At 44.7% G+C, this 16,059-nt stretch overlaps 1 protein-coding gene across 1 annotated transcript; it reads left to right on the forward strand.

Annotated features, from left to right (window-relative positions):
- The first annotated feature begins 671 nt into the window (after positions 1-671).
- On the forward strand, positions 672-15,591 carry kcnv1 (potassium voltage-gated channel modifier subfamily V member 1). Its single transcript, XM_015949561.3, has 4 exons — positions 672-836; positions 10,248-10,579; positions 12,103-12,770; positions 14,481-15,591. Exons 2-4 carry the CDS (start codon positions 10,272-10,274, stop codon positions 15,005-15,007), a joined length of 1,503 nt encoding a protein of 500 aa, XP_015805047.3. The 5' UTR covers positions 672-836; positions 10,248-10,271; the 3' UTR covers positions 15,008-15,591.
- Positions 15,592-16,059: the final 468 nt, after the last annotated feature.

Here is a 16,059-nt window from a genome sequence, read left to right on the forward strand (position 1 = left end):
CCTCCTCCAAACAGACTCTTGATGGCGCTGTGGGTGTCCACAAAAGAAACTGGAGCAGCTTTTAATTTGGATCAGAAAGTAGTTTGTTGCTAAGCGGCAGCAGTCTTATATGAGGGGTGATTAGTGTCCCGATTGAGAACGAACCCCTCTGCTGCTTCTGCAGAACCCAGCAGTTGCAGTCCACGGATGTTTAAAACCAGAGTATCACTCTCATGATCATTTGTTGTTTAATAATTCTATTTTACTTGCAGTCAATTGTTGTTTCACAGGTTCGATCCAAGCTCAGCACCAGACTCAGAACAATCTAAAGCTTTTCAGTAGGAAGTAACTCCAACTATAAATAAAACATCAATTATACATTATGTCTTTTACTCTGACGCTGGCTCTGGTGGAAACATGCAGTTTTCCCAGCAAACTTCATATTTTTGTTGGATTCTATTTTACCTGAACATGTTTGGATCCAAATATAGTTATTTTGTGTTAGTGAACCGAACTAAATGTTTGGTTCTGACTGAGATCCATATGTTCTAGTTGTTTCTGTGTGTTCAAGTGTTTTCTGACTCCTGCTCAGCTGTTGGATTATATAAACATAACATATGATTACAACATGCTTGCTCTGATAAAATTGAACTGGGTCATTTTGACAGAACCAGTCTGGTTTTAGAAGCCTCCTCCTCCTAGAGTCACTGTTTTCACTCCACAACTCCCACCTCCACTTCAAACAGCTGCGGCAGCCTAAGAGAGCAGCAGCTGCTTCTCCGACATGTGACAGACAGGATCTTCACTGCAGGAGGAGCTACCTTAAAAAAGAGCTTCCACATCTTCATCTAAAGCAGGTCAGATTCTGGATTGTACACTTGAGTCTGCATGTTGGTCTGGTAGAAGTCTGGAAGATATGTATCAGTCCAAAACATCAGGTTCTACTTGTAGAAAAGGATCTTAAGCTGAGTTTATGTTCCTGGATGTGAAACAACAGAGAAAACATCAAAGTGTCTCTTTATACCTAAAAGTCTGAAGGAATAGAAGGTCAGAGGAGGAGCTTCAGATGGAGGACAAACAAGTTAGAGGGAAGGGGGACATTCAGCTTCATGGTCAGAAATGTATCTGGTAAAAGGAGTAATGTACTGAATCAAGCTGCATCATTCATCCTCCTTTCATCATCCTTCCTTCCAACATCCTTCTGGTCCTTCCGCCACCCGGGTACCCCCTCTCTCAGGACCTCAACATCCTCTCCCCTGACACCCAAAGCCCAGAAAAGGAGACACTTCCTGCAACAGCTGAGGAAGTTCCACCTGACAAAAACAATAATTGGGTTTGAGTTCTGATAGCATTAATCCCTGTTAGAATATTGGAGTTGGTTCTGGTTTGGATCCTGTCACACCTGATCTCTGATTATATCTCACTTGTTGTGCAGTTTCCTTGGGTGTCCTCCATCCCATTTATTTCTTGAATTTCTAACTTTTCTGAACTGTTGAATCTGAGGTTTGAATTCTGGTTTGGTTTTCAGTTGTTGCCTCCAGTGTCATCTTCCTATAAACGCACGGGAACAGATCAGCTGAGTCCATCTGTAAATGTTGTCGTGTTTGTGTCAAAAGGAGAACCTCTTTGTGTGTTTTGGGTTCTTGTTTTCTCCCAGACAGGTCAGATTTGATTTTGCAGCAGCACCAGAGGAAGAATTGTCTCAGGAGTCAAGTTCCATTCATTAATTAGGAGACAGAGCTGAAATATTTAAACAGCAGCAGCCTGTTAAAGTAGGACACAGCCGCCAGCAGTTCAGCTTTCTGTTTCTGTCCTTCCCCTTGACTCGTTCTCTCTCTCTTTTTTTTCCGTGTCCTGTCTGGCTGTGAAGCATCCGAATTGATGTCTGAATGCTGGTGACAAGACTTACAGATTTACTCTCAGGTGGAGCATCAAAGCATCTGCTTTTAATGTCAAGCCTGATACTTAAAACTTGATTGTTATTGTTTTTGAATGCTTTGTAATTCCGACTGGACACAGAGTCAGACGTGAAAGAGAAAGGAAAAGACAAAAGGTGGGGGGGGGGGTCCACAAAAATAAACAATAATGAACAAGAGTCTGCTTCTAGACCTGCAGAAAGAGAAAGAAGAGAAAAAATAAAAATAAAAAATGGGACACACAACAATACAATAAGAGCAAGCTATCACTGCGCAACTTGAAGAAATATACAATCAACATGATAATAAGTGCATTTAGTGACAACGACAGCCTTAAGACATGTGTTGAACGTGCCCAAGCCCTTATGAGAGCACCATGTGAGCACCTGTGTGTGTGTACACACGCTTGTTTCTGTAAGGTTTCTCTATAAAAGCGTCCAATAGAGAGTGTGAGGGACCACAGATCTGCCCCCCAAAGATGTGTAGGAGACGGAGGGAGCTCCAAGTCCCGGAGATCCAGGCGCTGCCCCAGAATACAGGAATCCCAAGGAGACTGCAACCAGAAAGGCCCCCGCCCCCCTCGAGAGGCGCAGAGGATCGCCCCGAGGAGCCACAACCAGTAGCCGGCAGAGTCCCGGGAGATATCAGCGGCAAGCCCACAGGCCCGCCCGCAGCCTCCCACCCCCTAGCCGGCCGAGCCCGGGACCCAGCGACCCAGAATCCAGGGGCGACCACCCCCCGCCGGGGACCCAGCAGAGCCCAGGGACCCAGACCCCACCAGGCAGCCACCAGGATTAATCAAGCGGGCGCCAAAAGTCTTAAACCCCCTGACCCGGGAGCCATGAACAATCAGGCAGACCAAGGCACCACACTCTACACCAGGTGTGGCAGGGGAGGGGAGACGAAGATCTATATCATCAACAGAAGTCCCAGGAGAAGGGAGGAGTCAAAGGCCCCACCTGACATTTACAGTCATCCACAAACACTGTCATACACTCCCTCCCTCATGCTCACACATACCCATACAACCTAAGACTTACAAAAATGCATGCCGGACACCCACTCATGCTCCCCATACACACCCTATTCACTCTGGTCCCAGTACTGCTGCACATGGGGTACAACCATTACCGGTTCCCAGAGTTTGACCATTTCTGCTGGGGTGCTGATGAGCAGGCTCCCCCGCCCAACGCTTAGCACAGCAACCCACCACCCCAGACCCCAACCAGACAGCCAGATCTCCCTCCTAGCCTCCAGCCCCAGGAAGCCAAGCAACAACAGATGTGTGCTAAGACCCCCTAGTCTCCCTCTGCCTGCTCCAATATAGTGTTGTGTGTTAATGAAGTGTATTCCATGGCTGTGGTGAGCGGGCAGTGCAGGCATTGTCTGGCCTATGCCAGCTGATGCCACCACACCACCCCACTTGCACCCACATCCCTCGGTGTCTAAGTGCAGTTTAAAATTGGAAGTGGGCACCGGCACTTGGGATGAGGCTGAGAAATCCCCCTGCCAACTGCCGTTGAATGTGCTCACTCCCAAGGCCCTTAGTGTGTGTTTGCGTGGAATGTCGTTGGTGGAAGTGTTTAAGGTGCAAATAAAATTGGGGGGCAGGTTGCCACAGGAATGCAGAAATGGGTCCATACCCGCACTCCCTGACTTGTCCACCCCCCAAGGTCCTATGTGCATGTTTGTGTGATGATGTAAGGGAGCAAGAGGAGAAAAATATTTGGGGATGGGGAGGAATGGTTGGTTGGGCTTAGCCATCCAGGAAGCCAGCTACCCCACTGGCCCCAATAGACACCTCTGTTGTCAAAATGCCACCCAGGGCATTGAGACCCCAGTCCATCTTGCAAGGGCCCAAAGCAGCAGCATTGCAGAGCCTCACGGAGTCCGAAGGCACCAACCCAGCCCCAGCCCAGCAGAATATCTACGCCCATCCCTGCCTTTGCGCAACTTCCAGAATATATAAGACATAGGACATCCAGGTAAAGTTGGGTCCTCCTCCTCCTGGACCTCCCCCTCCCCTGTGATGGGACAGCAGAGGAGCCAAGGTCTACCCGAGGCCCCTGAACCCAGGCCAGGCACTGCTGCATGTTCCTGCCTTCTTCCCGGCAGCATACATGTCAGGACCCGACCACCAAGGCCCCACCCAGATCCCCACACGGGGCCGGCCACCCCCACACCCCGAGCCCCCAGGCCCTCACCCAGACCCACCATGGGGCAATGCAGCTGCCAAGCGGCGACCCATAGCCACCGCCAAGACCTCCAAGGAGCCTCATTCACAACCGCCAGTAGTCCACCCCCCGAGGCAACCCAAGCACCTCCAGAGGGGGGCAACAGCCACCCAGTCCCAGACACCCCCAGTGAACCCACCTCCAGGGAATGTCCAGATACTCTAAAGTCAGACCCTCCAACCCCTCACCCACATCATCCCGCAGGACAATAACAATGGTCCCCCGTCATCGCTATGTGATGGAACCGATCAAAGGAGCCCATAGAGATTGATTTGAAGTGGAAGCAGAGGCTGTATCAAGTGTAATATGATCTAACAAAATATTTCTATACTGATTAATGCAGAGAGTATCTCTATTTTTCCAATTCAAGAGGATAGTTTTCTTAGCGATGCATATGGCAGTCAGAACCACGTGAACCAAAGATGTTTCAATCGGGACATCGTCCAGGTTTCCCAGTAAACAAAGAGAGGGGGAAGTTGGGATATGACATTTCAGACACTTTGACAACTCTCTACCCCAAAATTCCTGGACAGGTGGACAGGACCACAGTGCATGAATGTAATTGTCAGAAATTTTGTTTGTGCAGTGTGTACAGGTGTCAGATGACACAAACCCCATCTTGAACATCCGATGACCTGTATAGTGTACTCTGTGTAGAATTTTGTACTCAAATAATTGTAAATTGGAGTGTCTGATCATTTTAAAAGTTTTTAAACAAGTTTGGGACCAGAAGTTCTGGTCAAAGCTGACTGATAGATCCACCTCCCATTTTTCAATAGGGATTGCTATTCTATCGTCTATTTTGGACAGTGTCTTATATACTTTAGACAGTAGTTTGGGGGGTTTGAGATTATAGAAGTCTAATACCCTTGGTGGTGTTTGTAATTCTAGTTTATTGAGCTTAAAATTTTTGTATGACTACAGATTTAATTTGGTGATATTCTAAAAAGCTATTCTTATCTATTCCAAATTGGGAGACTATTCTATTAAATGGGATGAAGTTCAATCCTTCATATATGTGTTCCAGGTATAGGATTCCTTTATTTTTCCAGTCTGGAAGGTTCATCATTTTGTTATTTTGCAAAATATCAAGATTATTCCAGATAGGTGTGCGTCTGCATGGTACTAGTGAAGACTCTGTCATTTTAAGATACTCCCACCATGCTGTCAGAGAGGTGCTGATACTAATGCTTTTGAAGCCTTCAAGTTTTCTTATGCTTGAGCTAATAAATGGTAAGTCTGAAAGCTCTATCGAATTGCAAAGTGCCTGTTCTATATCTAACCAGGACTCATCTAGTGGGTTATCTTGCAACCATCTTGATATATATTGCAGTCTGTTGGCTAAGAAATAATAAAAGTTGGGTAAATCCAGTCCTCCTCTGTCTTTGGTCTTCTGAAGAGTTTTTAAGCTAATTCGTGGAGGTTTATCCTGCCAAAGGAATTTAGTAATTGAGGAGTCCAGAGATCTAAACCAGTCAGCTGGTGGTTTGTTTGGGATCATTGAAAATAAGTAATTTATTCTGAGTAAGACCATCATTTTAATTGTAGCAACCCTCCCCATGAGTGATATCGGTAAGGATTTCCATCTTGCAAGATCAGCTTCCACTTTCTTTAAAATTGGGATGTAGTTAAGTTTGGTTAGATCTGCCAACTTGGGAGAGACATTAATTCCCAGGTATGTGAAATTCCTAGACTCCAAATGTGTATTAAGCAAATTGACAAGAGAAATTAATTGAACTGTGGATTTTAACCAGTTTATAGAGTAATCTGAAACTCTTGAAAAAGAGTTTATCAGTTCTACTGAATGAGAGAGAGAGGATTGAGAATTCCGGAGAAAGAGTAAAACATCATCTGCATAAAGACTGATCTTATGTTCCATTTTCTTACACTTTATTCATTTAATATCTGTTGTTTACCTAATTGCTGCCGTTAGTGGTTCGATAAAAATAGCAAACAGTCAGGGGGAGAGTGAGCATCCCTGCCTGGTCCCCCTCTGAAGACAGAAGCTAGCTGATATTTGGTCGTTTGTCCTGACACGTGCTGTTGGTGAACTGTATAATGTTTGTAGCCAGTTTATGAAGAAGTTCCCAAAGCTAAATTTATGTAAAGTTGAAAATAAGAACTTCCAGTTAACTCTATCAAAAGCCTTTTCTGCATCTAGAGATAATATAGTAGTTTCTATGTTTCTACTGTAAGCGAAATCTATCAAATTAAGTAATCTACACAAGTTTGTGGATGACTGTCTACCCTTAATGAAACCAGTTTGGTCAGGGTGTATTATAAAGGGGGTTACCTTCTCTAATCTTTTTGCCAGGGCTTTACAAATTATGTTGAGATCAACATTAATAAGAGAAATTGGGCGATAGCTGGTAGGAAATGCAGGGTCTTTACCTGATTTTAACAAGAGACTAATTTTGGCTGAATTCATGTTTGGCTGTAATCTGCCGCTCTCTTCGATTTCCCTCACCATTCTGAAAAATGTTGGAGCCAGAATGATCCAGAATTCTTTGTAGAACTCTGCTGGAAACCCGTCGGGACCTGGAGCCTTCCTATTAGTCATGGATTTAAGGGCTTCCTGGAGCTCAACTGATGTTAGTGGCGAGTCCAGGACTGTAACTCTGCTGTCTGATAATTTAGGAAGTGTTATCCTGTCAAGGAACTCGTTGATCTCGTTATCTGATGGGTTTACCTGTGGTGAGTACAAAGTTTGGTAAAAATCTCTGAAAGTGTTGTTTATTCTTTCAGGGTCATAAACTATATTCCCGGTTGAGTCTTTAACAGCAGATATGGCAGTTTTCTCTTTATTTTTAACTGGCTAGCTAAAAATTTACCTGATTTATTACTATGTTCAAAGTTTTCTATTCGTAGTCTTTGTGCTAAAAATTGTGTCTTTTTGTCAATAATTCCAGGAAGTTCTAATTTACTTTTACGTAATTTGCTCAGTACATCTTCTTCTGTGGATGCCTCTAAAGACTTAATGATTTCTTCTAACTCCTGAATACGTTTGTTTTCTGTTATTTTCTTATGTGATGAGAAAGAGATTATTTTACCTCTCATCACTGCCTTTCCTGCCTCCCAGAGAACAGATGCTGATGTTCCAGGCAGGTCATTATGTTCTAAATATAAAGCCCACTCCTTCGTCTTTAAGCAGTGATGTATTAAACCTCCAGTTTTTGCTTGGTGGGATTGTCTTCTTGTTTACCAGAGTTAACAAAACCGGAGCATGGTCGCTGACAGCTATGGGGTGTATCTCAGTGTCTGAAATGTCAGCCAACATTGAGCTGCTGACTAGAAAATAATCCAAACGTGAATGAGAATGATGGACGTGTAAGAAAAAAAGTAAACGCTCTACGGTTAGGATGAAGAGATCGTCATGCATCACAAAGCCCATAATCACTCATGTACTGTTTAACTATATTAGTGGATTGCCAATTGCACTGAGTCCCAGCTGTACTGAGCCTGTCTGTTAAAGAGTTCATCCAAAAATTAAAATCACCTCCAAGTATAAGTGGACAGTCCAAGTGTTCGGAGAGTAAAGAGAAAAAATCATGAAAGAATGGAGGGTCATCAATATTTGGACAGTATATGCTGACGATAAATAAGCTTTGATTCTGTACAGATATTTTAAACATTATAAATCTAACCTCTGGATCAGAGACTGTGTCCAATACTGTGAAATTGATGTTTTTGTGTATTAAAATAGCTACACCTCTTTGCCTAGAGTTATAGCAGGCAGAGAACATGCTGGGAAACTGACGTTTTAAGTTCATCTGCAGATGTGGCAGATCTATGAGTCTCTTGTAATAATATTATGTCTGCCTGCACTCTTTTTAACTGATCAAAAAATTTTAATCTCTTCTCTCTGGAGCCAGTTCCATGTACGTTTCATGAGACAAACCTGAGTGCACCCATAGATGTGTGTGTGAGTAGCTATAATATGACTCCTTCATGTGTATGAGATAAAATAAGTAATTAAATGCATACATTAATCTTATAGTAAATAATAGAGAGTAAATAATAAGGGTATTATTATAATCATTATTATTATTATTATTTGCAGCATTAATAAAAAAAATAATAGTAGCAATACAATAATAATTTTTAAACAATATTAATATAAAGATATTTATGCTGATGATACAGTATAAATAAATAATAATTACAAAAATAAGTACAATAATAATAATAATAATGATAATAATAATACAAGCCCAACAGTGTTTTGATTTTGCAATGAAACGCCTTAGGCTACTTATCTGTGTGACTGTGCATATGGAGTCTATCTGTGTGTGTGTGTGTGTGTGTGTGTGTGTGTGTGTGTGTGTGTGTGTGTGTGCGTTCGCGCGTTGTGTGCGTGTTGCTGCAGTGTGGAAAGAAAAAAAGAAGAAGCTAATTGTGCCATGCAGATGTAAAGACCCAGAAGCAAATAAAAAAGGGAAAGAAAGGAATTATAAAGATTAAGAAACGGAAAAAAGAAGAAAGAAAGGAAAAAGTGTTGTGGGGTTGAGGTGGTGAGGGAACAGGTGAACATTTCTAAACGGATCCTACAGCTATAAATCCTAACATGTTCAAACCCAGTGAGTGCTGTTAATAATAGTAATAAAGTTGTACTTGATGTTGTCTAATAGAGCCAGTCTGTTACTCCTCGTTCTTTGTAGATCTTACCGTCAACAAACAGTTTATCTACGGAGATCACAGCCCGCTTCCCATCCTGGATGAATTTCTTAAGCCGTGGGAAAAGAACTCAACGGGGATCCAGAATTTCTTTAGGAAACTGATCGTTCATGCTGTAGTCTTTGCCTTTAAGCTCCCTCCCGCGGCTTTTAACAAGATCTTTCTGCTTAAAGTGCTCAAATTTAGCCACGATGGGACGAGGTCTTCTGCTGTCTGTTCTCCTGGCTCCAAGGCGATGTACCCAATGTTTTTAACTGTTTCCTCAGGTATCTTCATTTGGGTGTGGAGAAAGTTTTTGATTGTTTGTTCGCAATCCTCCGCTTCTCCTCCAGTATGCTCTGGAAGGCCTGCGAACACCAGGTTGTCTTTCATGCTGCGTGATTGGAGGTCCAGAAATGTCTCCTTTAGAGCTTTGTTGTCCTGGGAGAGCCGATCTAATCCTGCAGTCAAGGAGGAAACTGATTCCCGCAGAGACGTGTTCTCAGCAGTGAGCCACTCCACCTGCTCCTGGCTAAACTGCAGAGATGTTCCGAGGTCCTGGAACTCCTTGTGAAGTACCTCTAGCAGATGCAGTTGCCCCTCTAATCCCAGAAGCCATTTATCTATGGATTGTAGTAAATCTAGGACATCCTTACAGAGAGATGAGGCCTTGGGTGAGTCCTGGGGATGGCTCCTCTTGGTCCCAGGTGTTTCCATCTCAGCTGCTGCTTTCTTCGGTCCCATGACAAAAAACTCAAAAACTTCGTCAATATATGTTTGCAAACTTTCGAAATTTTCTCCACTTACCTCCAGGTTGAGTGTGTTATATTTACCAGATTTTTTTTTGCGTTGTCAGTGAATAAATTAGGCAAAAACGCGTCTTAATTGTTTGTGGAAGTTGGTTAACGAGCTGCCATCTGCTTCAAACGCTGCAGTGTGTCCGGTGATCGGCCGTCAGCCTATGCTCAGTCTCCCATCTCCCCTTCACTCGTTCTCACAATAAAGTCTCAGCGGAGAAACATGAAGAATTCTCCCAAGAACATCTCCAATAAACTGGATAAAACTGCAGAGGAAAACTCAAGCTCTATTCCATAGAAGCTCACATGGTTGAAGGAAATGTCATTCACAAAGAGGGAAGAACTAGTGACTGCTTCCTGCTATGACCTTTGACCTCTTAAATGCTCTTTGGGGGGGAGAAGTTTGAGGAGATTCAGACCAGACATTGTTTAGGGGATTGAGTGAGTTGAGTAGTACTATAATGTCAGTAGTATCACCATGTCAGTATTACTACAATGTCTGTAGTACTATGACACCAATAGGGAACTGCTTGGTATTCTTTATGGACTATGTAATGGTGGTCTAGGGTTTAGAGTCTCAGGTGGGATGCTTAAAGTGCAGTTAGTATTTTGGTCATTTATTAGAGAGGTTTACATTGTGAAAGCTGATAATTCTATTCTCTCATCAGGTATCCACCCCCCCACCCCCCACCATGAGCCTCAACTCCAGCTCTATGCCAGGGCCTCAGCTCTATGTTGACAGAACCTCTCTGGTTTCTCTGGACTCCAGCGTTTTCCTCGGTGAGATGCCGGGTTCCTGCCTGAGAGACACACTCGATGTATTCGTCATTAACGTGGGGGGGAGTCGCTATGTGCTTGCATCAGAGCTGCTGGTGTCACACCCAGAGACCCGGCTGGGAAAACTTGCGTACTCCAGTCGAGGCCTGGTGCTGGAACTCTGCGATGATGCCGACTTTCTAAAAAATGAGTTCTTCTTTGACAGAAACTCACAAACCTTCCAGTAGGTGACGTGTTTCTCCTCTTGATGAAGTCTGTAGTTTGCTGCTGAACCTGATGATAAACAGACCTTCGGGGTGCTGAGAGGAAGATGGAGCCACTTTACCTGTGTTTTTTAAGGAAGTTTGGTTGAACCAGATGTCGACTGCACAAAGCAGAACTTTTTAATGTAGTTATTTGGAGAGTGGCTCCATAAATCTGGGTGTATTTGGCATTTTAAGAAAACCAACCAGTGAGAAAATAGAGCCCAATAACTGGTCCCTGTGGAACGCTATTCAGATTTTGAATCATCACATTTCCAAACCTGATGGAGACCTGGGGGCTCATTTATCAAACATTGCGTAGAATCCTTACTAAAACCGTACTTAAGCTCAGCAAAACAATTTACTTACGCCAAGTAGGTTTGTGATCCATCAAACATGGAGTATGCACAGCTGTACACAATCTCCGCTTCATAAATCAGAGACTAACGAGAATGTTTCTCAGCTGCATTTTAGTCACATCCCACCCTCACCACGCCCACTTACTGCCATAAATAGTCAATGCAAAGTGCCTTGTGGATCTCATGCATATACATAAAACGGCTGTTGCAGCGCTCCGCCAATGACGATGGCGACCGTAGATCAAGGCAGATCAAGGAAGCGCAATTTCACAGAAGCAGAAATTGAGGTACCAGTGGGTGAGGTGGAGAAATGAAAGGAAGTGCTTTTGCAAAACAGATAAGAGAAAATCCACGGAGTGGCACAGCGTTGCTGAAGCCGTCAATGTTGTGAATTCTTCAGAGAGATCTGTGGCGGATATTAAAAAAAAATGGTCCAATCGGGATTCAATCCCCAGACTCCCGGGTGAAAGTAATGCGTGCTAACCAGTCAGCCAACCGGAGATCCCCCCTGTACAAGTAGCCAGGGAGCATGATCAGTCAGGGTCACAGTGACAGGACACACACTGTCACAGACGCATGACATTCTGTCTCAATCTGTCCCCCTGCTGATATTCTGCATTCTGTGTTCTGCGCTTCAGGCTGTGTGTGTGTGTGTGTGTGTGTGTGTGTGTGTGTGTGTGTGTGTGTGTGTGTGTGTGTGTGTGCGCGCGCGCACGCGCGCATGTGTGTGTACGCGCACGCGCGTGTGTGTGTGTGCGCGTGTGGGGGGTCTTGTTCTGTGTGAAAACGAAGCAGTGCAAGTGACAGTGCTGCAGGATTTCATAATTTTATCCTTCTCAGCAGCAGCACTGCAGGTGCTCTCCATGTCCAAAATGTGCGTAAGCAAGGTCCTTAGTCAACTTAAAGTTGCGCACATTTTTCCACTACGTTTTCTTTCATAAATCCCAGTTTGCGTGGAAAGTTGCTTACGCAGTTTTCCGACCCCGTTTAGTGCATAAGCAAGCTTGACAAATGAGGCCCCTGGTGCCTTGGTACCAGTGGTTCTCCTCTCTTCTCTGCATGTTGGATGTGCTGTTAATCATCCCAGCTGTTTCTCTAGTTGTTGGACAGACATGGTTCCACCTGTCTCTCTGTTCTCTTTGCAGATATGTGGTGAACTTTTACAAGACAGGTCACCTACATGTCATGGAGGAGCTGTGTGAGATCTCCTTCCTGCAGGAGATTGAGTACTGGGGAATTGATGAGCTCCGTATCAGTCCCTGCTGCCGTGAGCGATACTATCGCCGTAAAGAGCAGAAGGAGTCCACTGATGTACGCAGAGACTTCAAGGCTGATGAAGACAATGAGAATTTTGTGGGTGCCACCTGCCCAGCCCTCCGCCAGCACCTGTGGGACTTTCTTGAGAAACCTGAATCATCAAGAGCTGCCCGAACCTATGGCTCTCTCTCAATCTTTTTTGTGGTTCTGTCAGTCATCAACATGGTGCTAATCTCCCTGGACCTGGGTGAAGACTGCGGAATGAGCTGGCTAGGTGTTGGCGCACCGCTGGTGTTGGATGGCGTGGAGTACATCTGTGTCATGTGGTTCACCACTGAGTTGGCACTGCGCTTTGTCTGCGTCAGAGATAAGTGTAGGTTCATTCGCAGCATCCCTAATGTGATCGACCTACTGGCCATCCTGCCATTCTACGTGACTCTGATTGTGGAGAGTCTTCATGGTGGATCACCCGAGCTGGAGAACATGGGCAGAGTGGTCCAAGTTCTTCGCCTGCTGAGGTCACTCCGAATGCTGAAGCTTGGCCGACACTTGACAGGTAAAAAAAACATCTTTACATACACTCACACAGCTTCAGATAGGAAAGGATATTAAGCCCTTAAAGAAAGTAGACCTGACTGGCCAGTAAGATGACACCAAATCCGTAGCCAAGCTGAAGCTTCAGACATTTTAGTCAGAAAAAGGAACACCGTCACAATCACCCTGAAGCCATTTCTGCTTGATTTTACCTCCCACTGTGGAGAGAAAAAAGATTTCTGTCCAAAAATGGACATGTTCTGTGTCACATTTAAAACCAGACGCTTAAATTCAGAACCACAGATCTGCTTGGAGTCAAACAAAGAAGAAACCAAAGCTCCTGAAAAGGACCTGCTTTCGAAGCGTGAAACCTTCTGAGAGCAAGATGAGATCGTTTAGACATGTGACAACAAGGCAGAGTGGACGTCTGACCATCCAAGAACAAAAGACTGTAGCAAACAGCAGCAAAGAATGAGAGAGGAGGGGGTGTTACTCTTGACTTTTCTCAGATGGAGAAGAGAGAGAGCTGGGTTCTTGAATAATACAGCTGCACGACGAGAGAACTAAAGGGAGGAGCAAAAGCTAAAAGCAGGAAGTCAGATAAATAAGGATCAGACTCCTTAAGCCGGGCGTACACTGTGCGACTTTTTCACTCGCAGCGTTCAGCTTCAACTCAAACTGTACGACTTCCTCGCAGAGCAGATCTCACGAGTCATGTGCTCACACTGCACGACCCAGTTCTCGCATGCGACCTGACTGCTCACACTGTACGTCTGGTAGCAACACGTCGGCCCTAAAAATATGCTAAAAATAGCAGTTTTTACTCAACACGTCAGACTTTTTTGTCTTGTTTTGCCTGTTGTCCTTCGGGAGTGCTGCAGGACACAGGGATTTATGGGGGTTGGATGAGGAAAACGAAATAAAGAAAGTAAATCTGTGTTTTGTGATCAGTTTAGTTTGACATGAACACAACAAACACGCTTTCTTGACAATCTTTGTGAGTAAAAAAACGTGTAGAAACAAAAACGAACAGCGTGTGTTATTAGGGAAATAGCAAGCGGTGTTGATGCAGGATTGCGCATGCGCCGTGAGCGGTTCTGATACTTTTTGGGTCGCAGCTGCTCGCAGCGCCGCTTCAACAGTGCGATACCCTCACGAGGGACGAGCGAAATTTTAAACACGCCAGAAGTCCGTGCGACCTCACGACTGCTGATCGGCAGCTGGTCACGTGGTGTTAATCGCCTCTCGTAACCCCCTGTATACTACACGACCGCTCGGCGCAAAACTCGCCCCGATGTCGTGGATTCTCGCACGACTGGAAAATCGGCTCAAAAAAGTGAAAAAGTTGCACAGTGTACACCCGGCTTTACACTCACCTTAGAACCGCCCCACATTTTGAAACCAGTATCCAGTAAAGAACCCCCAATCTATTCAAGAAACGCCTGATCCAGTCCAGAAGCTCCGACCTTTGACCTCTGAGTCGTTCAGACAGAAAAAGGCTTCTAACTCAACGGTAGAGTTGTCTCCACACAGAACAGAACGAGTCTGGTACCAGCAGAAATGTGGTCTGGTTCTGGTTAGATTCATAAATACACAAAGAGAATCCCAACTGACTGCAACCAGGTGACTGGTGGTTTGAGTCAGGCCGATCTGGGTTTGTGGTTTGATGGGAAGGTTTTGCTTCCAAGATTCCTGCACCTCACCTCTGATGTTTTCCTTCCTGATCCTTTAGGCTTGAAGTCTTTGGGCATGACCATCGCTCAGAGCTATGAGGAAGTTGGACTTCTTCTCCTTTTCCTTGGTGTTGGCATCTCAATCTTCGCGACCACTGTCTTCGCCCTGGAGCATGACCTTCCCACCACCACTTTCACCAGTGTGCCGGCTGCCTGGTGGTGGGCGACCACTTCTATGACGACAGTTGGCTATGGTGACATCCGGCCCGACACCACAGTGGGGAAGGTTTTGGCCTTCCTCTGCATACTATCTGGAATCCTGATCCTGGCTCTGCCCATCGCCATCATCAATGATCGCTTCTCTGCCTGCTACTTTACTCTAAAGATGAAGGAGGCGGCACTGCGGCACAGCGAGATGCTAAAGAGGTTGGCTCGTGGATCTGTAGGGGAGGTGGGAGTGGGAGGAGCAGCAACAGGTATGAATCTGAGGGATGCCTACGCCCGCAGCATTCTGGAATTACTCCGGCTGCAGGGCCGTGAGAGGGCAAGCACCCGCAGTAGCGGGGGGGATGAGCTGTGGTGGTAGACCTCAAAGAGAGGACAAACACAGACCCACAGCAAAGCACCTGCTGCTGGTGGTGGTGGGGAGAAGCTGACTTTTTAGAGCCCTCTCGGTGACTCACAGTTTCTGATGGATCCTAGGTCAAATGACACAAAGTAAACAGTTTGTAATATTCTCAGAAGATGAATCAAAGCTGTTCTTCATCTGCAGCTGGTCTTTGAAGCCTGGGTTTAGTCTATAGGATCCACCGAGGGGCTCGTTTCAGTCTAAAGGCAGAGTGAAACAGAGCAGAACAAGTCCAACTTTGGTATTTTTATTATTTTATTGTATTTAAATGTTTTCTGAAGTCTTTTTGCAATGTTTGGTGTGATGTTAGAATTCTTCTGATGGACAATCCATTCATCAGAGTGGACTTTTCCTGGTTTGGAACTCATTTGGAGTTCCTGGTGATGCAGCTGATGGCAAAGCTCAGACTTCAAATTTCCAACTTGTGAGAAACCCACCAGCAACAGGAAGATGGACATCCAGGAGGTATCTGATGTTTCAGATTTTTTCTCTGTAAAGTCAAGTGTTTTGTTTCTTGTCATTTAATAAAACTTTGAACAGTGTGGGAGGACTTTGGTTTCATGCAAGGAAAAAACATAGACGTTTTTAAACGAGTGACAGTTAAGAAAATTAAGTTTTTTGAAACGATTGTTGATTTAGGAAGCTTTCCTGTACACGATGTTGCTTCAACTAAAACAAATACAAAATCATGCTTTGACATCACATTCATATCAGAATCAGAAAAAGGTTTATTGCCATTGTCAGTGAACAAACAATTCACAAACTAGGAACTTGCTTTGGTTCTAATGTGCTACATATAACATGAACACGCAATAAGAATAAAAATAGAATAAAACTATCAGCTAAAAAAAAGGCAGGTAATGGTAACATGGCCGATAACGTGATGATGTGACGAGTACAGAAGACCAGCATGGTTGCATGTTTATAATCTATTCACAAGTCCACGGCAGATGAAAAGAAACTGTTCTTGTGGCGGGTGGTTCTGGTCCGGATGGACCGTAACCTCCTGC

Source organism: Nothobranchius furzeri, chromosome 5, assembly GCF_043380555.1.
Source record: "Nothobranchius furzeri strain GRZ-AD chromosome 5, NfurGRZ-RIMD1, whole genome shotgun sequence".
Classification (NCBI taxonomy): domain Eukaryota; kingdom Metazoa; phylum Chordata; class Actinopteri; order Cyprinodontiformes; family Nothobranchiidae; genus Nothobranchius; species Nothobranchius furzeri.